General features: G+C 46.0%; 1 protein-coding gene across 2 annotated transcripts; it reads right to left on the bottom strand.

The window, feature by feature from the left end:
• Positions 1-303: 303 nt before the first annotated feature.
• Positions 304-2,846, bottom strand: LOC100284908 (C2 domain containing protein). 2 transcript variants are annotated; one of them, XM_008669877.4, is made up of 2 exons: positions 2,364-2,846; positions 304-1,901 (listed from the first exon to the last, which is right to left on the bottom strand). In XM_008669877.4, the coding sequence occupies exon 2, from the start codon at positions 1,862-1,864 to the stop codon at positions 551-553; it is 1,314 nt and encodes a 437-aa protein (XP_008668099.1). In that variant the 5' UTR covers positions 1,865-1,901; positions 2,364-2,846; the 3' UTR covers positions 304-550. The 2 variants fall into 2 exon arrangements, with proteins under 2 accessions (XP_008668099.1, XP_008668100.1); XM_008669878.4 differs by having other exon boundaries at positions 2,217-2,500.
• Positions 2,847-24,173: the final 21,327 nt, after the last annotated feature.

Raw genomic sequence — 24,173 nt, 5'->3', positions numbered from 1 at the left:
TTATCTTACGTTTTCCCACAACTTATTCATTTGTCCTTAATCCGCACCGGTTTTTACTACTTCTACGTTGTTTTGTTTTTATGAATTATAGCTCCAGCAATAGCTTAGCTTTAAACTGAAGCGAGCGGGTGAAAAAGAAAATAGTAACTCAAATTAGTTTTGTTTCTACACTATTCCTATTTTTTATTAATTATTAACTGTGTTATATAAAATCAATTAAGAATTTAGGCGCGATCAGATCCAGTGGTAAAATAAAGACAGTGATCACCGACGAATTTTGAGGACATGGATATGGTTAGCTCGTTTAACAGGAAAAAAAGATCTAAATATCATTACTAAAACAGAGAAACCAAACCATTTTTCATAAGTACTGACGGATACATTAAAGACAGTAACTCATCCCCGATCTGACAAACCTAGAACAAGAGCCTGAGAAGGTGTTATTCCTCTGCGCTAGTAAGATTCAGCTGAGACGACTGCAAATGCCGTCTCTTTGCTTCGTTACTCGGCGGCTGGAGCGGTGTGCTACCGCTGATCAGCGAACCGGAGATCAGAAGAACGCCCGGCTGCCGTAGAACACCTTGGGAGAGGGCTTCTCCTGCTGCCCGGCGGCGGTCGGCTTCTTCACCGCGGTCGAGTCGGCACCAGTGGAGTCTGCGCTGGGTGTGGCTGCTGCGGGACTGCTCTTCCCGCTGCTACCGTTGTCTATGTCCAAGGCTGGAAGCTTCATTTTGGCCAGGGAATCCGTGAATTGCTGCATACTCTTCATGTACATGTCCATGATTTGGTTCCCGTCCACCTTCACCTCCTGCTCGATGTTGACGCTGATCACCGGCTTGTGCACGGCAGCCTCCGACGCGGCGCAGGGCGAGTTCGCCGGCGGGACCTCCTGGACGGTGCGGGACGAGTCGACCTCCGCGTCGGCGGTCTCCGACGCTGCCTTCGCCTTGTGGTCAGCCGACGAGTGGGCGTTCCCGGACGGCTCCGAGCTGGAGTTAGACTGAGGGGTGGCCGGGAACTCCGTGGTAGACACGCTGCTGACCGGCGTGTCGCTCTGGAAGGCGCCCACCGAGTCGGCGGTGCTGTTGTCCGTCGAGAAGCTATCTACGAGGCGCACGGCGGCGTCCCGGCTCAGGGCCGTGGCGCCGTCATCGTGCTCCGAGGTCAGGAGGCTGTCGCAGCTCTGCGTTTCCACGGCCGCGCACGGCAGCCTGGTGTACTCGGAGACCATGATCTGGTTCTCCTCCACGAGATTCAGGTCCGGGAACTCGATCTTCTCGTACTCCTTCCCGTTCCCGACGCCGTCGGCGGCGTTGTTCCCCGGCTCCTCCTCCTCCTCCGGGTCGGCCAGCGCCGGCTTGGGCGTCGGCGAGATGGGCACGACCTCCGGCACGACCCCGATGTAGGAGAGCTCGAGCTGCAGGAAGCCCGAGGGGGTCTGGAAGAGGTCGCTGGTGGTGAGCGGGAAGTCGCGGGCGAGCGTGCCGCCGTCGGCGGCGACGACATCCGGGAGCGGCACGAGCGCGAAGCCCAGCAGCTGGTCCTGCAGGTAGTTCTTGACCCGGCTGAGCATCCACACCTCGCAGCGGAGCGCGGCGTCGACGTCCCCCGCGCGCACGCCGAGGCGCAGCGACTGGTCGAACACCGGGTTGCGGCCCCCGCCGTTGACCACCTGCGTGGACGCCGCCGGCGCGCCGTCCCCCGGCAGCGAGAGCCGCGCGTACACGTCCTGCTTGTGGTAGATGCAGATGTTCTGGATGTCCCGCGCGCTACGCACGTGCACGTCGACGTACCCGATCAGCTCCGCGGCCGCCGCTGCAGGCGCCGGAACCGCTCCTCCCTTGTGCTGCTGCGGCTGCTCCATGGCAAGACCACACCTTTACTCCTCCAAGGCTTCAGCTCTGCGTCCACAGCAAAGGGGGAAGCAACAAATCAGACAGACGAAACCCATAATAATAGTAAAAAATATCATGCATCTTCTTCTACGGAATTCTGCGCCGGTGGGAGGGGCAGCTGCATAGTCCAAATCCGAGAAGTAGGTGAAGCGAAACTGTCGGCAGATCCTTACTAGCTACTACTACAGTACAGTGCGCCGCGCCGAGACAGACTAACCGGAGGTGCGCACCACCTCCACAAGCTTATTGAACAGACTCGTGATGAGGGCGATTCCTCCTACTCATACTCGATTCAACGCAACCACGCAGCTGCTGAAGTACCTCGAGAACCCACTTCACTGCACCTCCACAAGAAAGGAGTTCACGATGCGTAGGTTTCCATCCCGATAAAATCAAAAGGGCTCAAATCCCCGGAAGAAAAGGCGAGATCTCAGAGCAGAAGAGGCAATTGAGAAGCAGATTCTCAACCTGTCCGAACTGCCGGTGCTGCTCTCGCTCGGGAGAGGGACGACGAGGGCAGCAGGGCCACTGGAATCGAGCGGAGGAGAGCGAGCGAGCGAGCGGCAGGATGGGGGCTCGAGACATATATATAACACCAACTCCAAAGGGGGGTTAGGGTAGTAGTAATAGTAGTAAGAGTTCTTTTTAATTTTCTATCTGGTTTTGCCTTTCTCTGCCCTTTTACCTAACTAAGCGTGCATTTATTTATTGCCTTGTTTGGCTGGCCTCGCCGCGCGTTAGCGACTAGCTAGCGGTCCAGTCCAGTATTCAAAGGCGTTGCCGTTGGTAGCAGAGTCGTGCAGTATTGAAAGGCGTTAAGAAAACACACCATTCCTGACCGCGTACGTAGCAATCAGCCTCCTGTTAAAAACGCACGTAAACGAGACAAGGTCGCGAGAGGGGTCGCAGAAAGTCCGCGCGCCCGGGAGCACAGCCGCCGGGGGAGGGTCACAGACTTCACAGGGCACTTTGCGCGGTTTTTCTCCGTGGTGACAGCCCGAAAAGTCAAGGTTGTTTCGCAGCGGCCGCGGCTGCGCTCGCCTTTGGCGCCTTGTGGCGGCAGCGCGTGAGGGGCCCGGCCAATGGCGCGGCGCCACCTCCGCCGGAGGGGCACACGGGCAGGACCCTTTTGATGGGCAGGCCGCGTTGTTTAATCGGGGGCCGGGATGAACAGGCGGGTGGGGTGGGTGGGTGGGTGGGCCGTGGGCGCATGCCGTGCCCGGCGTCGCTGTCCGTCCGCCCGCCCGCCCGCCCGCTGGGTCCGGCAGGAGTAGGGCTGGACGAAATACTCGTGGCTCGATAACTCGCTCGACTCGGCTCGTTAGTAGCTCGGCTCGACTCGGCTCGTTTTAATTTTGTAGCGAGCCAAGCTAGCATTCTAGCTCGGTTCTCTAATGAGCCAGCTCGGGTTAGCTCGTGAGCTAGCTCGCGAGCCAAACGAGCTAAGCCACAACACAAGTTTGTCTAGTCGTTGGTGTTGTCTCATCTCTCATAGTCTTGTTTTCTCGTTGTTATGATCTGTGATATGGACATGTGTGGATGTGTCATGTGCTTAGATATTTGTATTATTGCATGGCTACATGTTTGTAGTGTTAAACATTTAAAATATGATTTTTCGGTTATACATATATTTATGTACATAGATCTTTATATTTAGTTGTGTGGCTCGCGAGCCTAACGAGCTGGCTCGAGCTTCCTAACGAGCCGAGCCGAGCCAGCTGTTTAGCTCGTTAGTATAACGAGCCGAGCCGAGCTGGCTCGTTACAATAACGAGCTATAACGAGCTGAGCCATAACGAGCCGAGCTGGCTCGATATCCACCGCTAGGCAGGAGGGGACACTCCCGCCCGCGCTCGCACGCTCGCGCCGGGGTTTTTCAAAGCGGATATCATATCATCGTTTCGCCGGGCCTCTTTTCCGCGTCCATCCGCCATCATCGCGAGCGGGCTCGCGACGCAGGTCGGCGTGGCCTGGCCATGCCGGACGGCCGCGCGCGTGCGCCGGCCGGAGCCCTGCAGTGCGGCCAGAGAGAGGTGGCACGCGGAACGAAAGAAAGCTTCGGCATCAGCCGCCGAGTGCGTTGGTCTGGTGAGTAGGCGGGAACCGAACCGAACCGAATCTGACCCATGCCATGTGCGGTGAGATGGGTGGATTCCGACTTGCGTGGCCGGCGCAGCCTGGTGGCAAGCTTTTTTTTCCCCCTGCATTGCGAACATGTGTCCGTTGCAAGCTAGCTCGAGCTCGAGCGATCCCCATCGTGATGCTGTGGTCGCACATGCGTGCGGTGCGGATGTAACACGCGAAAGTAAACGAGGGACCGGGGCACACCAACACGTGTACCTGAGTACTAGTTGAGTGCAAGTATCTTGCTTGCATATCCAGCAGTTGTTATACACGTGAGTTGAGTTGTGACCACGGAGAAAGGCGCTATCAGATTCCCGTTAGCAATGACCTTTCCTCGGTGCAGTTTAATCGTGCACAAACTGCCTCTCCTCCCGCTTGGCAACGCTTGCTGAAGCCCAATTAGCCAAAAGTGGCCTCTGTCTTTTAGGCAAATCTGAAAGAATGCAACAACTGATGTGCTGCGTACAGTAGGTCCAATGACATCTCCGAGAGCAAGTTTAATAATAGAGCCTATTGTTAACTCTACCTTTTTTTGTTATGTCGTCTAGAGTCTACAATAAACACACTCATATAATAAAGTTGGTTATACAGTTGTCTCTTTCTCTTTTACTATTTTGTCTTGGAGCTCGTATATCACCTGGCTCTTCCATGAGAGCTCACTTCCTCCACTTTTTGATTGTCTCACTCCTGTACATAAGAAAAATGCTATGCAATCAGATTTATAGTTCATTATTATACGTGCTCTATCTGCCTAGGTTCTCGAAAGGAGTAATGATTCATTCAGGCTTCAAAAGAGATGATAGAGCAGTGGCAACACAGCTGATTTGGGCCGGGCCGATACTAACTTTCCACTAGTGTCTAATGATCAGGCAAGTACGAAATCCAGCACCCAAAAAATCTCCACTCGGAAGAGTTCCATGGACCTAAAATTAATAAGTTCTGTGTTGAGATAGTAATCAAGGGACGAGGAGTTCACATATTTGCTTTTAGATTAAAATCAATTATTTAAATTATTGCAGTTACAATATATCTATACTACCTATTAAGGCTCTAAGGGGTAGGCTGCCTCCCCTGGTTCTGCCTTCAGCCAATCTACACCGTCCATCTATATGCGTCAAATCATCATCGTCCGTCTCGTCGCCTCCGCTTCAAGCCTCCTCACTCCATCGATCGTAACTGCTCCTCTCTCTGCTCCTCTCTCTGCTCCCCTCTTCCTCGACAGCTAGATCCAGCCTTCATTCGCGTCGTCGTCGGCAACGGCTCCGGCCTTCCCACGCCGCGGTCCAACCTCCCCCCGACTCTCCTCCCCACACCACTGTCGCTCCCACCGCCGGCAAAAACACCACGCACACGGGCGCGGGCGCGGAGACCGACCACCACGGCACCACCTCCTCCTCCGGTTGCCTCCGGCCTCGAACCCGTCGCCGGAGGTGGCCTCCGTCCGTCCAGCTCTGAGCCGGGCCCTTGGAAATCGTTGCCATATCAGATCAACTTCGCCATGGACCCCATCTGCGACCCCCGGTGACGCGCTCCGCCCACCGCCCACCGCCGCCTGGGAATGGCTCGAGCGCTGCTCCTGCTGCGAGTAGCTATAGCTCGCTACCCTCCTCTCCCAACCTCACCCGCGCTCCTCCAGCTGCAGCCGCTGCCGCTGCTGCGCTGCCACGCGCCCTCCCAGTACAAATCCCAGCTCCGCTTCCTCTCCTCCCTCTCCTCCTCGTCCGTGCCGACCAGCTCAGATGCTCCCAGCGACGGCGAGGGCGGCCGTGACGGGGAAGAGGATGGCGCGAAGAGCGGCGACCGCGTCGATTACTTGGGGATGAGCGACGAGGAGCTCATGGAGCAGTGCGATATGGGCACGTTCAAGGCGTCCGCCCCCGGCGCCAGCGACGCCGCGGACTCCTACTCGCCCTCGCCGACGCGCACGGTGCGTTCCTGGAGGCGCTGCTCGACCTAAGGCGTGGCCACGCCGCACTCTGGCTGTGCGACACGGCGGGCGCCCAGCGGCACGCTGAGAGTGACCTTGTCCGCCTCGTGTCCCCCGCGCGCCCCGGCGTCAGGCTCCCGCAGGCGGCAGTGCCCGTGGCGCCAGCCAGCGAGCAAGGAATAGCACTTCCTGTTGGCCATAGATGGCGATGAAAGCCAACTGCATCATCCGCACCTTTCCCCTAAGTTGCCCGCATACGCTCTGTAGTGGCGGACCATGGCCTCCCGCTTCACCTGCTGGACGCCGCCGACCGAGCACGCCTGTGGCAGGAGCCGCTCGCTTAAACCAGATTGGCGCCCCTTTAGCAGCGTGACTTCTGTCCTTCAAGCTATGAAGGTGAATCACATGCCCTCTTCCTCATCAGATTGTTCGGGTTAGATGCTTTGTTTTTCTTTTTATTTTCCTTAGCAGTACCTAATTTTGTCCTGTTGGTTTGTTCACGCAACAGCTCGTCGTGTTTGTATATGATGCCCGACAGCTCGTTGTGTTCATATTTGATTCCAGGGCTTCATCTGTATGCTAAAATTGCATGATTATGAAAGATGTTATCCTGGATCTGAATCGCCTAAATGAAAAGCACTAACTTAAACCTGAATTGGAAATTGATGTTGCGATAGTTTTTGAAAACTTCACTAATTAGTTTATTTATATCTTTTCTCACTCCGGATCTGTGCAGACTGCAAATCTCATAAAATTTACAATATTGCTAGACTAAGTTCATTGAATCTGGACAAATTCATGTTTATGTATCTGCTAAAATAAATCCATGCTATTTAGTAAGGTCATTATCATGTTGCCTCTTGCATTACATTTAGATTATTTAAGATTGTGGATGCTTGTGTCATACTGTAACTGAAACAATAGCTGTGCAGAAACATAGAAAGGTTATCTGCAACTGCGAGACGCAAGCATTTCCTATGGCATGACAGGGACACGTAATTGGGCAGTGGTGGTTCATGGCCAAGGCACATTTCCATGACCAGGGCGACGTGCACAACATCGCCATCGAGTGCAGTGGTGGTGTGAGGACATGATACCGATGTGGAAATTACTATTGCCATCGACGACGAGAGCACTTTACTAGATCTTCTTAGGTAAATTTCTTACATTCTGTTGGTTAATTGGTTGGTTCTTATATTATTTATAATGTTCAGTTGTGTGACAAATGTTGTAGCATAAATAAATAACTATAAACTTCTCCCCTGATTACTATGTCTAAAGACCATCATAAATTATGATATTTAAAATGTAATTAGTTAAGAAAGTGCAAAACCTATCATATAGCTGCCTTAACTTCCCAAGAAAAGCTTAAAAAATGACAGGCACAATGCAGGCATATCTGATATGAGAAGTGGAGGACGTCCTGGGCTCCTAAGGATTTCTGAGTGCTTGTTTACGAAGACTTCATATATTGTTGCATAATACACCTACTTCTGTAGATGACTAATATCTTTTTTCCGAGTGGCAAAGAGCTTAACTTTAACATTATGCTAGGATAACTTACTAATTTGTTCTTTACAAGTTGTTTTGTTCTGACTGATGTTATAATGATCCATTCAACTTATGTTAAGCTACAAGCACCACCATATAGTTTCATGAAAAAAAACTTCATTTGAAATGTTTGGCGTCCAGATGCAACTTAATTTTAATTATCAACACAACATATAGCCATATATATGTTATTGTTACACTATTTTTTTCCGTTGCAACGCACGGGTACTTACCTATAAACTAATAAACATACACGAGAATTTGTATCAGTGCAGTATTAATGTTAGGAACTGGAAAATGAAGAGTAAATTCTACAGGACAACGGTGAAACCTAGCAAACTACTAGAATGGAACAGATTGCTTCTTTTAAGACAAAAAACCAACTAGAGACACTATTTACTTATAATAAATACTTCTGAAGATAGAATAATGTTTTGCACTCACACTGCATTTTGAGTGTCGTATAGGCGGATTGATTCATCGTCACTAGCTGTCACAAGATAGTTGGTAGCCTTGCTGTGAAAATCCATAGAACTAATTCTACCATTCTGAAATAGAATTATGATATACCAAAAGAATCAAATGAGTATAGTTGTAGTATGTCCAATGTATATATAGAGATGTGCACTTGAAAGGGATGGGCATAGAAAATATAAATCAAACAAACTTTCAAGTCATAGAACACACCATGAAACCTTTTTAATGTTTTCTTTCAACTGGGCATGGCCATTACAACATATTGATAGTTACAGGCTCCAGCTTGAAATCTCAGTGCTGCTAGCCTATTATGTGCCAAGTTTATTGAAAAATTCATAGTGGTACTTTATTCAATACATCTTGCATTATGCATATACATAGTTGTACCATTGCAAGTACAGCTAATGAATATGAACTCCAATCTCATCAGGCCACGGCATATGGCTAAACCCGTCAGGAAGTTATAGGGTCCAATGCACCTTCTCAGCCCTCTCATTCACATTCCTACAACAATCTAAACTGGACTAACATTTTCAACAAATCAAAGTAATTCAATTACCCGGGGGGGAGGTCAAAATAAGTATCCCTTTAAAAAAACTTGTGTTAGCCCCTGGGGTTATCTTACATTGCAAAAAGTAGGATTTATGCAATCAACAATTTCTTTACCCGCCGCGGATGCATCCGTACGCGTCGCCGTACACCAAGATGTCGGTGCCGCGAGCGCCCTCCCCCAACCTTTGCCACTTCACTTTCTGGTTCACCTGCAACCACCATGTGCATGGAGAAAAAAAGGAGACAGCGACGAGGGGTCAACGAGAAGTCTTCGAGCACGGTAAGATAACCTATGTGGCATCTTTGGTAACCCATTAACATAATTGTTATTTGTTTATTCTGTTTTACTTTCATATAAAAATGAGTGGTAATGCATATTATCTGCCTGTAAGATTCACTCTCTTTGGATCGGTCTTGCTGCCCTCATTCTGGTAACCATTTTGGATACTGGGAGGAGTAAAATCTTAGGTTTGAGATCTCTTTCAAGTCAAACTAATCATGGCGGTTAGCTTGGCTTTGTGATTCAATGGATGCGGACCTGTGCGCAGAGTCACAAATTAGTTAAACTGAATTAGGCTCTTAGTTTTTTCATTTTCTTTTTGAGATTTGCATTAGGACCTGTGTGCATTTGGATAGTTGCTAGATTTAGTAGAGTGCCATCCAGTTCGGTTGGTGATATTTGCAGGTGTGTGTCCACACAACTTCTGTGGGTTCTTTACTGAATTGTTTGTGATTTTGGGACTCTTTGATGGCTACTGATTTGCCTGCAAATAGGCTTTGTTAGACAAGTGGATTATATTTTCCATGAAATTTGTAGTATTTTTACTGGAACACTTGTTTTTCTATCTACAGCGACAGATGACGAGGAGGCATACAACCTGCCTACGTTCCAAGGGTTCACCTTTCGGGCAGTTGCGGCTGGCTGCATCAGGGTTTGGGATGGAGAACATCGTGTATGAGCATGGTGAGAAGGAGCCCAATGTGGTATACAAGGGGAAGCTCGATGCCCAGCGCCACATTGTTGTTAAGCTCTCCAACCACTCTGCCTGGGCAAAAAAGAAGGCGAACGCCCAGAGCCACATCGTTCCCGGTATTCCATACGCCTTCTTTTTTACGCTTTCTAATTATGTGCATCTTGTGGTGGGTGTAATTGGTAGTTCAAAACCTGGTTGTTTATTTTGAGTATTGTAGATACAATGGCAGTTTAGAACATCGTGTTTGAGCATCGATAGAACCGACATCCCATGGTATTATTTTGTCAACTCCAAAACTTTTCTTCAACCTACGCATAACCATTTTGAAGCAGATATGTTGAATTGATTAATTGACGAGGGGAGGAGCTAACAATTTTGGTGTCTTCAGAGTTCAGCATGATTTGTCGAGATTATACAATGGCCAAGTGCTGTGAAAAACAGACTGACGACTACTGGAGATTATACTATGGCCATGCAGATGTGTACCGAGATGATCTATATAACCATCAAAACTACTAAATGAGGGCTCTAACCTTAGTACGAAGCCCAGGCAGCTGCATCAGGGAATGAGACACCTGCAGGAGCAAGTTCTGATGCACCAGGTTCCATAGCATAATGCATTGAGGCAATCTGCTACTGTCTACATTTAGCAACAGTTTTCGAACACAATCTGCAGCTTTATTAGCAACTACAATCAGGTTTCCATAAGGTTTCATAGATATAATCTACAGCTCTAACATGCTTCATCTCTTTTTTTTCTCATGGCATTGTTCATCCACCTAAAAATACTGGAGAGTATGTGCACCTTTAAATCCACATGAACCTGGCAACTTAAATATTCGACCTTACATGAGAGGTACATGAAGCTATTGTTTCTGGATATATCTCTTTTTGTTTAGTGCCTTGTAAAGTTATTTTGATGACCTATTTATTGAACTGTCTTTACTGATCTGTTTTGGAGTAGTGAAAGTTTCTCTATGTGGGGGTGGGTTATTGGCACTTCGAGAAAGAAAACTCTCACATCTCTATTTTCTATGGCAAAAATGGTTGGCATCGTCATACCTGAACATACTCAGCAGGAGCAACATTATGGTTTCCAATCACCCTCTCGTTTGAAAAGGTACTTAACATTGTTACAGTGCCCATATAAATTAGGCATGTCTGATCTTTTGAGTTATTTAATTTCTATTTTTTGGTAAAATAGAAATTATTAAATTTGTTAACCATGCACCATGCAGTATTTCGCATCATTTGAATTTGGAGAAGAAATTTCCAATGTGTTTGGAGATTTGAAAGATGACAATGGATCCGATACTGGCATTAATTTTGATAACATTTTTTTGGGCAATAGTCCATTTTACGTATATACATTACCAAAGAAAATAATGCATATTGATAATTATTTTAGCCAAAAAAGAAGGGGATGATAGTATATCATTTTAACACATGGTAGGGGAATGCTTCCAATTATTTACTTGGTGCTTATCGGGATGTTTGTTGTCACAGGAGCTTCTGAAGTATAGGGATGCAGCAAAAATGGTTGCTGTTGAAACCACGCAAGAAGCTGCTATGGCAGAGATCCTTGTTCGATGTTTAAGGTAATTTTTTCCAAGCATATAACTTGTATTATCTTGCCACTACTAATTTATCTGTAGTTCGAGCCTTTAAGGCGTCCAAAACTGCCACCATATGAACACTCTCTACTTGATAGGTATGCTCTGCAATTTATAAAAAAGAAATGAACAAAACATGTCAATATTGTAAAATTTGGTATTATGCAATTTGAGGTTGGTCTGACCATTGTATTGCTTACCCACTTAGACCTTATGGAATTGTAGGAACAAATGCCTCTGTGGAATTGTAGGAACAAATGCATCATGTCCAGCACCACCAGATGCAGTGGAAGTGCGGCGGCTCCAATCCCATCGTGTCCAAGGCCGTAGACGAGATGATTGGTGTCACTGTCCCGAGGAAAGCCCGCTCTGGTAGGCACTCGTACCATGCTCAAAGAGCAGAGTTTTCACTCCGGCGGTTTCATCTGGATGGCTGATGATATTCTTGGATGTGCTTTTGTGCTCTTGACAGCTTCAACGAAACGTTCTTCGCATGAGTGGCCTGTCCCTGGCGGCGGAACCAGTGGAAGCAGCACCGGTGCAGGAGACGGCTCGCAAATTCAACGGCCTTTGTCACGACCAATCTCTCCAGCGTCAGCCTCCACATCGCTGCCCTTTTAATCATTAGATATGTGAATTATCTTAATGACACCATGTTTTTCGCAGGAATCGTTTGGGTGGGTGGTGACTGAATTGTATCGTTCCTCCTCCATTCTTTTTTGTTTTCCAATTATTTACTAATACGCTCCCAGACTTACTTATAACTGCTCTCTTTGCACCGTTGTAGCACTGCTCAGCTATGACACTAGCGTTGGGGCAGGCGTCCTAATCATGTACTGCTCTTTCAGTGCAGAGTGTTTTAAGGTAGGCTTGCTACTATGCGTTGGTCCTCATGTGTGTTTTGCGTTGTCAATCCTCTGCTTTGTCCATGCAAGTTTGTTGTTTCAAATAAATCAGGATTCATGGTTTTGTGTTTGCCTATTTTTTATTTCAGCTGGTTCTCAGGTAGCATAATATTGTGGCGATTTTTCGCTACGGAAGGTTATGCGTTTGTCCTCATGTGTGTTTTGCGTCTGGTGTGTGTACTGCTAGACGCACGCGTTTGAGCCGTTGATTTACACAACAGAAGAACGAAGCTTTGCTGGTTGTCACCTATGGTGTCGTTGGACCGAAATGTGCTGGCAGCCTGCCAACCCGCCAATGCACGCGAATGTGCTCTATATGGACCCCAGCTTAGCGGTTGTGATCTTGCTAAAGTCCACAAGCAGCTTGCAATTCTCCTAATTGTTCTCGAAGTGATGCTCTCTCAAGCAAGCTTGTTCTATCCTTTTTTCCTGATTATGTATGTGATGCTGAAAGAGGGTGTCAACATTCAGTAATGAAGCTAATTTCTGTATTTTTTAATGTTAATATGGTGGTGGTGGCCTGGCCTACATTTTCTCAGCAGGAGGCCATGGCTGATGTTGGAGTTGCTGCTGGGCTTCCTCGGGACCTTGGCCTTGCATCTCAAACAGTGAGTGTTCATTCCATTAAGATATTGTTGTGATCCACTCTTTGCATATGCTATGTGATCCACTCTTGGATTTGTGGTGAGCTTTTCATGAGATTGAAATCTTGTGCCACTTGATGCAACATATGCTAAATTAGATCAGTATTGCTATTACTGAAGTAATCATGAGCTAGAATTTACTTTACCTAAGTATTCAAATGGTGGCCTCATAAATAATGTCGTGACACTTGAACTTTAGTGATGCTTTCCACTGATAAGCTGAATAGGATTGATTAAGTTGTGTGATAGAGCAACATGGGTCTTCTAATACAAGTTTGTTACACATGAATCCGGACGTTCTCAAGTATACCAGAATATGTGCTTTATTTATTCAAAATAATTTCATGTATAATTTACTTCTCAGAAGATGAGATGTCATCATGTATCACATATGAAAGAAGTACTATCCAAGTTGTCATATGTGTGTGTTTCATTCGACATGACATGCTAAGGGTTGCATTTTAAATGTGGTTTTAATATGCTGAAAGTAACTTACAGACTGTCCATTAGTTATCTCGCATCATATTTTGACATTATTACAAGCTGGATTTCAGCATTAGGAGTATCAGATAGTTGTCCTAACATTCTCTAGCAAAACATAATAAATTGTATGAATGCTGCCGATTTATTTCATTGTGGTTTTAATATGCTAAAAGTAACTGGCAGACTGTGCATTAGTTGTCTCTCATCCTATAAATATTGGCCACACTCCAGTTTCTCTTATTAAGTGCTCCATTGTTCCTTGACATCTCTGTTTGAGTTGCCTTTTTCATCTCTGTTTCAATCTGCCTTTTGAATGTCTGGCATAGTGGCATCCTTGGAGTTACGAGATTACTCTATTTTGTTACAGAGCCGAAGAGCATTTACCAAATACATTGCGACAAGCTCTAATATACAAAGTTAATACTCTAGCTTCTTTTATCTTGTTTTTCATAATCGGTATCCCTGACACTTCATAAATATGTTTGTTGTAATGTTATGTCCTATAGGCTCTTGGATTTGCAATGCCTTCAGTTGCTCATGTTTCGCTTATTTTGGCTTCTTATAGAAATAAAGGGCAGGTAACTTACTGCTTGCCTGTAAAAAGCTGCTACAATTTAATCTATCCTTCTCTGTCCAAAGTTGATAAAGTACTCACAATGGTATGTTATTCCTTCCCACTAAGCTTACTTAGTTGCTCTTAGGAAGGTCCGCAGGTTGCTTGTGGATTTGCCATGCCCAATCCATCCAAATCAAACTTGACATCGACCAAAAAATGACTTCCGGTATGTTCAATTACACAATATCTGTTTAGTATGTTCAAATATTTTCACAAGTTCTCATTTGTCATGCTTTTAAAATGATCTCCTTTTATAGTTTAAAATGTGATAGAGCCAAACATTTTTTCGCTCAATTGCACTATGATATATCATTTGGTTAGCTATTTTCTGTTTTTTAAGTCTATCCTTTTCGTGGTTTAAGCAAGCGAACCAAACACTAATCAAAAGATTCAAAACTATATGGAGCAGGTGCTGGGTGGGTCGGTGCCAAGCGCCAGGCAACGGCAGCAACGGGACCTCAAATGAAGTGCTCCTCGGGGAATCGCACCACTATTAGGAAGTATCAAGAGAAGAAGGCCGACACTGTGTCGCTGAAGGAGGATGTGGTACATCTCAGGACGCTCAACCAACAGCTCATGAAGAAGCTCCATAGCCACACAACGCTTGAGGCAGAGGCTCTGCTGCCTGCCGTCAACATTAGGGGCAGATCGAGGGGGAGATTGGCACGTTTCTGTACTAGATCCCAAAGGCCACCACCTTACGCAATCAAGCTTGACAAGAAGAGGATAAGAAATCCCCACATCAATGTTATTGAGTCCTTTACCAATTCATCTATTATCTGGATATAGTTACGTGTCCATGCATATATCTCTACTACTATGAAGAATTTAAGGGGTAAGCTTCCTCCCCTGGTTCTGCCTCCCGTTTGAATTGTAAGATCTTGGGATATTTTCTAAAGATTTGTATATATTTGTAATTTATTGTGACAGTCTTAGCATTGAAATGATGCAATTGACATGACATTATTAAAATCATATATAGAAGTCCGTGTGATACTAATGGTTGCAATGTAGTGGTGAAACAACTAGATTAAAATAACAAAATTTATGTATGGCTAGGATCATAAATAGATTACGAAACATTTTCTCACAATAATATAACACACATTTGTACATAAGTCATTATGGTATTATATGTTCCCGTTGCAACGCACGGGCACTCACCTAGTAAAGACAAAACGGTATAAAAACAGTAGAAGCTAATAAGGATTAAAGCAATCTAATAGTTCAATAGCTTCCATGTGAACTGTCGCCATGTTTCTTGAGAGCTCAGAGTGAGACGGCAGGCACTGCTGCCGAGCTGCCACCGCTGTTGTGCTACAGCATATTTGACGGCAACCGATAGGCCTTGCCCTGGCATCGGCAGGCACGTAGCAGCAGCTTGTGGGGGTGAAGTCAGCCCTTATCCTGTTGCAGGGCACGGAGGAATGGCTGACACGGCCGTACGATGCTGGCTGATCCGTTCTGCCGTCGTGATTGAACGTTTGACGAAGCGGGGAAGAAACAAATAAATGCTGACGGCGCGAGCTGAAGGCCTGTTTGGATTGTAGCCTCGTTTTGTCCTGAGTCCTGATTGATTGATTGGAGGGAGATGGGAACGCTTAACGACCCGTACGCTGTCGCTGTGTACTCCTCCGGTCCGAAACAAGATAAGTTTAATTGGATTTATGCAAAAAAAAAAAAATATTACCAACATTTGCATTTTTAAAATATATTTATTAAAAAATATTCTATGGTCTATAGTAATCATACGTTATGAATATTAAGAACTATGTATGTTTTTTCTTGGGGTTAAAATTAGAAGTATCTATTTTTTTTTCAGAAAACGAAAACGATACTTTTTTTGGGGTCGCACCATATCTCAATTTGTTGTAGCGGTATGTCGCTCTGAAACACTAGACGATTGTACGATCGTTCTATGGTCTATAGTCGATAGGTAGATTCTGATGATCGATGATGCTTTGCGTGCCATTTTGGATCACAGACAGGACAGTTGGGAGTTGGGACCATCGACGGCATGCCTACACGACCCTCGCTTATCTCGCGTAGCGCTAACACGGTGCCTGTGCAGTGATGGTACAGCGCAGCACCACGGCCGCATCTGTCCTCGCGGGGGGCGGCTGGTGCACATGGCATTGCCGTTTCGTCGCACCAATCATCGGACCATGCAACCGGGGACGACCGCCTTTCGGCTCTCGACGCCTCGCCGCCACACGTAACGTAACCGCAGAAAACGCCGGAGCGTCCCTGCTCGATCGACGGCGACGACCGCCCGGATGTCACAGTTCCTTGCTTGATTGTACACTATGCTCAATCAATTTGGAAAAGGATGTATCAGAGGTAGAAGAAGCCAAATAGGGAGACTCGTAGTCGCAGGCGCGCAGGCCTAATTCTGCCCAAGCCCAACTAGATTGGACAAACGCAAGCCCAGACCTCTTCAACGCTTTCACCTCAAAACCTTGCTCCCGCGCGTCTTCACTTCTTCTCGTGTACACCTCTTCAGTGTCTTCCTCTGCATTCTCATGCCGGTGAAAATTACTATCACCTCTTCAAATCTAGGTTGTCCCCAAACTGGAGCGGTCATGAACTGTCAACACAGGCGAATAAACTTCTTTCCATGTCCACAGAACCTTCAGATGAGAATGAACCATGGAATCTATTGTGATCATGCTAGAATCGTTAGCCTCAACTGGCAACCACTCAGTCACTCTCAGATTCCTCCTGGTGGTGACCGAGGATCTTGCACGGTTTCAGCATGAATAATTGGATGAATCTTGGAGTCGGAGGGTAAATCAAGCTTATAAGCCACCAGTCCAATCTTTTGATTAATCTTTAAAGGTCCAAAGAAGCATTTGTAGGACAACTTCTGGTTCAGCTGTGTTGTCACATAAGTTTGGGTGTTTGGTTGTAACTTCAAATAAACTAGATCGCCCACTTCAAAATATGTGTCAGAACGGTGTTTGTCTGCTTAATTTTTCATTCCCTGATCAGCTCGACGCGACTGTTGTTCAATAAAAGTTGTCGGTAGCTGTCTTTCAGTCAACCATTCCTCCAAAACTCGTGGAACAGACAATGTTGCATTAGAGATGCCCAGATGCCTTGCAGAATGGCCATATAAGACTTCTAAAAGGATCACGATAATCAATAGGAGGGTGAATTAGACTTCACTATTTTTTTTTGTAGTAATTAAAACCTAATCAAAAGCCCAACCTCACCGAGTTCCAAATATGTTCAAAATAGTTTTACATCCTAATTCCAACCCTATTCTATCGTGACAATTCTAAAAGTTTAGATACTCGGAGTAAATTACACACATATAATACCGAAAAGTAAAGCAAGAGTTTAGAAGACCCCTCAAGTTTTTCACGCGGTCTCGAGAAGCTATCACTCTCCATTAATCTTTATTGGAGCACCCACACAACTATGTCACTCCCCCTTGGTTTGTTCAAAGACCAGGTGCTCACAATGTGATGGTTTTTATAGCTTTGGCACACTAAACCGCTCATGACCATGTACACTTCTCGATCCATGTCACCCATTATTCTCCAGGTGATCAGCGTATTCTAATCGCCACCAAACCGTCTAGCTGATGCCAAACACCAAGAGTAATAATCACAAACTCTTACTTGACTCTCTCAAGACCAATGAGAATAATGTGTGCATATTAATGACTTTTGTTTGCACTAAGGAGGTCGTTAATCTCGCGAAATGTGCCCCTCATTCTCTCACTATGCAATAGCTCCTTATCTCACACTATATGGGTTGCTTTGGCTATTAAATGGTGCAAGAACAATTGTGTTAGCCAATTGATGGGGGTATTTATAGTTCCTAATCGGTCAACTAGCCGTTACGACAAACTCAGACTGAATTTATGGTTGTCCAACCGTCTGACAACCACTGTTGGACGAAAGCACAGAGTCCAATGATACACAACAATAACTATTGACTACTATAATAGAACTATCTGTTTGAATATCAGCCTTGGCCATATGGTCCAGTGCCCCACTGATAAACTAGTTCAACATCCACCAGAACCTCTCAAATCACTTGTAGCACTCATCAAACCCATCGACTTTCATCTGACGAGGCAAATGTTCATAGAATTCGACGACCTAGCCAAAACCAAAGCTTGAAACACTGTCATTGTTCGATCTGGCGCATGTTGTTATCAACAAGGAGGCTGTAAGGAAAATGGACCCCGGGCCATTTGGCTAATTGAGTTTTGGTGTTTGATGAACAACACAATCTGTGAACTAATAAGTTTTCTAGTGTTTGTGTTTGTAGTTCACAGGATGCGAAGAGAATTGGACCAAGGCAATGAGGATGCAACACCTCAAAAGAAGACATAAAAAGATGCATAGGAGTCCAATACTCAAGAACAAAAGAAGCCCGAAGAAATCAGCAAAGGAATCCAAGAAACGGGCTGTCAGCCAGCGCCTGGTGGCGCACCGGACATTGGTGTCCGGTGTGCACCGGACTGTCCGGTGAGGCACCAGACAGTCTGCGCAGAGAGGCCACAGACAGGCGCTCTCTGGCTGTAGCACCGGACTGTCCGGTGTGCACCGGACTGTCCGGTGTGCCAACGGGCAGACGGCAACGGTCGGATCCAACGGTCGACTGCTACAGGCGCCAACGGTCGGCTGACGTGGCGTGCACCGGACACTGCACAGTAGATGTCCGGTGGTGCACCGGACTGTCCGGTGCACCCGACGACAGAAAGCTGCTGCTTTCTGTCCAACGGCTAGTTGAGGGTGTGGAGGCTATAAATACCACCCCAACCGGCCATATTCATGTGTGGGAGCCCAAGCAACATACCAAGGCATATTGTAGACATTTCCAAGTGCTCAAACACCCAAGTGCTTAATAGAATCACTCGGTGATTAGCGTAGGTGCTTTGCGAAGTGCTTAGGTTAGTTAGACCGCTTTAGCGCTTGCTCTAGGTGAACCCTAGATTGTTGAGTGAGTTTAGATAAACCTCACAACCCCTCGGCTCTTGCGTGAGCCATTGTAATTGTACCGAGTGGGGCGAGAGTCTTGCGAGACCGTGACAACCGCGTTTGTGTCACGGCCGCCATCGTGTACCGGAGGGAACGAGGCCCGCGGCGTTTCGGCCGGAAGCTCGATAGTGGAGACGGCGGGGAGCGTCCGAGAGGAGCAGGAAGCGGAGCACCACTTGCGTGTGGAGAAGGCCCGCGGCTCTCTACGGAGTTACTCGACCGAGGTGCTTGGCCCTCGTGTGGGCTTCCCTTCGCGTAGGGGCACCAACGAGGATTAGTCGGGACCTTGCACGGTTCCGGATACCTCGGTAAAAATACCGGCGTCATCCACGAGAGTTTGCTTCTCTACTTTGCTCTTTAAGTTTCCGCATTAATATTAAGCATTTAAGTTTCAATCTTGTATTCATACATAGCTAGTGTAGATTGAAACTTAGCCTTTGCGGTAGAGATAGCAACACTTAGACAAAACCTAGTTTGCACATTCTAGTTTGACTATTTGCATAGGTTTTGCTCTAGGGATTTAATTGTGGCCTAGTTTAGCGAAAGTTTTAGAAGTCCTAATTCACCCCCGCCTCTTAGGCGTCACCCGTTTCCTACAAGTGGTATCAGAACTTGGTTTGGCTCATTTGAAACGTTTTAGCTTCACCGCTAAAAGAACCGACGTTTTTTTAGAGGAAGGGATGGATACCCATAGGCCACCACACTTCGACGGCACTAACTTCCCATATTATAGTGCTAGAATGGCTTGCTACCTAGAGGCCATTGATCTAGGTGTTTGGAGAGTCACTCGTGACGGGATGAAACCCCTCAAGAATCCTGAGAAACCAACCACGAGTGAGGAAAAAGAAATTCACTTAAATGCTAGAGCCAAAAATTGCTTGTATGAATCTCTTAGCATGGATATTTTTAATCAAGTATTTACCTTGAAAACTGCTAATGAGATTTGGCTAAAATTGCATGAGCTCCATGACGGCACATCCAATGTCCGTGAGCAAAAACATTGTCTAGTCTTAAATGAGTATAATTCTTTTGCTATGAAAGATGATGAGCTTGTTAGAGACATGTATTCTCGTTTGAATCTAATTATCAATGAGCTCAATTCTATTGGCATTAATAAGCTAGGTGATGCGGACATTGTGAGGAAGATTATCTCCCTACTACCACAACGAAAATATGGGAGCATCATCACTATCCTTCACAACATGGAGGACTTGGGTAACATGACCCCAACCATTGTAATTGGAAAAATCGCGGCTTTTGAGATGTCGCGAAAAATGTGTCGGGGAGAGGAGCCAACTTCCTCAAGGCCATATGCTTTTGCATGTGATGAAAGGAAGGGCAAAAAGAAGGCTCCCACTCCAAGTTCCTCAAGTGAAGAAGAGGAGGAAGAAGAAATTGATGATGATGAAGATAATCAACCATGCACATCATCCTCCGAGGACAAAGAAACAATCCGACGCGTCGGAAAGGTAATGGGGATGATCCGCAAGATTAATCTAATGGGTGTGCCCCTGCAGGTCGAAGATCTTCTCTTTAACATTGACAGGAAAAAGCAAAGGAAGAGAGGATGCTTCGCATGTGGGGAGAAGGGCCACTTTAGGGACAACTGTCCAACTATGGCCGAACCCAAAAAGGAGAGGAGCAAAGGCAAGGCGCTATCAAGTGTTAGAACTTGGGATGACTCTTCAAGTGAAGATGAACCTCCAAGGACGCGCAGCCACCGGTCCTCATCACACTCATCACGGTCATCACACAAATGCCTTATGGCAAGAGGTAACAAAAGCATTCCATACTCTAGTGATGAAAGTGGTAGTGATGATGAAGGTGAGGGAAAGCCCTCTGTAGATGAGCCTGCGAATGCCGTTGAATTTTTTCAAGATGTTTGCACTAAACAAAAATCTCAACTTAAAACCTTGAAAAATAAGTTGATTAGCTCCCAAAATGATTACAAAGGTTTGCTAGAAAAATTTGAAACTTTTGCAAACTTAAATAGTGAGCTGTCAACCAAAATTGAGCTATTAGAATCTAGTGCTCCATCCACTACTACCGATGATGGCTTTATTAAAAAGAATGAAAAACTCAAGGCTAAGTTAGCTAGCTCCCAAAATACTATTGAAAATTTGCTAGAGAAAATGGAAATTCTTAGCATACACAACAATGAGCTAACTACTAAGCTAGAAAACATTGGTAGCACCCCAGAAGTATCTTTGATTGAAATACCTGAAATTATTAAGAAAGATGCTTCTACTTCTTGCTTTGATTTAATTGATGATTCTAACCCATGCAACCAAGTTCGTGTTGAGAATATTGTTGCAGAAACATGTTCGGATGAGGTTGCAAAGGAAAATGAACAATTAAGGCAAGAAGTGGCTCGCCTTGGCAAGGCTTTGTATGACAAGAAAGGCAAAGCCAAACAAATCCGACCTCCACAGGATAACACCACTGTGGGAGTGAACAAGCCTATGGAGGGAAAAATTGTGATTTGTCGGCTATGTCACATGGAAGGCCATAAGTCTTTCCAATGCAAGGCGATGACCGGGGACAAACAAAGGCAAAAGCTCAAGCAAAGGCCATCAAGCAAAATCTCCAACACCTACATTAAAAAGGTGGACAAAAGGCTGCTACACCATATTTGATCAAAAAGAAAAAGAATGGAAAGGTGATAGCAATCAAGGCCAACAAGCAAGCCAACAAAGGAAAGGGGGCCAAACGCATCTGGGTGCCAAAGGAAATAATTTTAACCATGAAAAGCACCAAGAAGGTTTGGATCCCGAAAGGAAAGTGAGTGGATCGAAGGTCGACGGGAATTTGGAGACTTGGCAAAGTTGGGATGTATATCATGGGATACATCATATTGGATCAAGTTCATTGCCAAGTGGGTTAGTGTATATTTTGGACCCAAATTTCCCACCCATGACTAAGGTAACTAGATTTATTGTATCTCTTGTTTTTAGATATGCGTATCTATTTACCTTTTATCTAGTTTACCTTTCTTGCCTAGTATTACATTTGTTATGTACTTTTGTTCAAAATCATGCATACTAGGTAAATCATATGGTAGGATTGCTAGTTTTTAAATTCATATACTTAAGCAAACCTACATGGCTTAAAATGGTTATTTAAGCACGGCACATAGCTTCTATATCACTCCATAGTAAATGATGCATAAATTGAAAATTTTGATTTCTCCAAAGTGTATCATTTAACTTATATGTGCCAAAGTTTGGATTATGGATAATTTGCCCCTCTTGATATCAAATCAAAGTGCATGTCTCCTACAAGTATTCAAAACTTGTATGCACACCTTTAGGGGGAGGTTACTCTATAATCTAACACTTTGAGACTAACACCTTTTCAAGTCTATTTCATGTGATAGTCTCATTGTAAGGAAAATAAGGTCCCCGGAGAAAGACAACAATCTTCCACTGCAAAATCTCCAAGAACTCTCATGTCTCTCAAGCTCGCCATTGACTTTCAATTGGTATCTTTTGAGACTACATTTAGTACCATTTACATGTCTTCTCCAATATTTGATTAGACTATAATTCATATCATATGCTTCCATGTTGCTAAAAATGCATAAGTAGTTAACTCATATTCTGTTACCTATGCATAAGGGAAGATAGTCTTTTCAAATCATGTCTTGCTCCTCTAATTTTCACATGCTTTTTCCCTAAGTAGAGGATCTCTGTCAGGGGGAGTATTTCTTCATCTCTAAAGGGGGAGAAAAACTCTTTCTAAAGGAGAATACTCATTTAGGGGGAGTAATCTTATAAGGACTCCTACAACTGGTATCATTCATGGCTTAATTTAATACCCTTCTAGTGATATCATTTGATTCAATTCTTGTTGAGGGCAAGCTTTTATTTACTTCCTACATGCTTTTAATGTCTTCCTTTTCGGTGGTTGATGCCAAAGGGGGAGAAGTTTAGGGACCAAAGCAATGAAAACTATATCAAACACCAAACACCACCAATTTAAAATTTTATATCTACAAATGGCTTTTCAAGTGGTTTTGGTTATTTGGTCCAAAAATAGGAAGTAAGTGAATTATGGAGTTAGGGGGAGGCTTAAGTCCATAATATCATTGTGGGGACAAGCATGCATCTTAGCAAGTAGATTGCATATCTTCACTCAAATACTTGTATTACTTGCTTGCTTTGGTTGTGTGTTGTCATCAATCACCAAAAAGGGGGAGATTGTAAGGAAAATGGACCCCGGGCCATTTGGCTAATTGAGTTTTGGTGTTTGATGAACAACACAATCCGTGAACTAATAAGTTTTCTAGTGTTTGTGTTTGTAGTTCACAGGATGCGAAGAGAATTGGACCAAGGCAATGAGGATGCAACACCTCAAAAGAAGACATAAAAAGATGCATAGGAGTCCAATACCCAAGAACAAAAGAAGCCCGAAGAAATCAGCAAAGGAATCCAAGAAACGGGCTGTCAGCCAGCGCCTGGTGGCGCACCGGACATTGGTGTCCGGTGTGCACCGGACTGTCCGGTGAGGCACCAGACAGTCTGCGCAGAGAGGCCACAGACAGGCGCTCTTTGGCTGTAGCACCGGACTGTCCGGTGTGCACCGGACTGTCCGGTGTGCCAACGGGCAGACGACAACGGTCGGATCCAACGGTCGACTGCTACAGGCGCCAACGGTCGGCTGACGTGGCGTGCACCGGACACTGCACAGTAGATGTCCGGTGGTGCACCGGACTGTCCGGTGCACCCGACGACAGAAAGCTGCTGCTTTCTGTCCAACGGCTAGTTGAGGGTGTGGAGGCTATAAATACCACCCCAACCGGCCATATTCATGTGTGGGAGCCCAAGCAACATACCAAGGCATATTGTAGACATTTCCAAGTGCTCAAACACCCAAGTGCTTAATAGAATCACTCGGTGATTAGCGTAGGTGCTTTGCGAAGTGCTTAGGTTAGTTAGACCGCTTTAGCGCTTGCTCTAGGTGAACCCTAGATTGTTGAGTGAGTTTAGATAAACCTCACAACCCCTCGGCTCTTGCGTGAGCCATTGTAATTGTATCGAGTGGGGCGAAAGTCTTGCGAGACCGTGACAACCGCGTTTGTGTCACGGCCGCCATCGTGTACCGGAGGGAACGAGGCCCGCAGCGTTTCGGCCGGAAGCTCGATAGTGGAGACGGCGGGGAGCGTCCGAGAGGAGCAGGAAGCGGAGCACCACTTGCGTGTGGAGAAGGCCCGCAGCTCTCTACGGAGTTACTCGACCGAGGTGCTTGGCCCTCGCGTGGGCTTCCCTTCGCGTAGGGGCACCAACGAGGATTAGTCGGGACCTTGCACGGTTCCGGATACCTCGGTAAAAATACCGGCGTCATCCACGAGAGTTTGCTTCTCTACTTTGCTCTTTAAGTTTCCGCATTAATATTAAGCATTTAAGTTTCAATCTTG

The sequence above is a fragment of the Zea mays genome, chromosome 2 (genome assembly GCF_902167145.1).
Source record: "Zea mays cultivar B73 chromosome 2, Zm-B73-REFERENCE-NAM-5.0, whole genome shotgun sequence".
NCBI lineage: Eukaryota > Viridiplantae > Streptophyta > Magnoliopsida > Poales > Poaceae > Zea > Zea mays.
The sequence above is the reverse complement of the archived record's forward strand: the minus strand, read 5'-3'. Positions and strand labels throughout refer to the sequence as shown.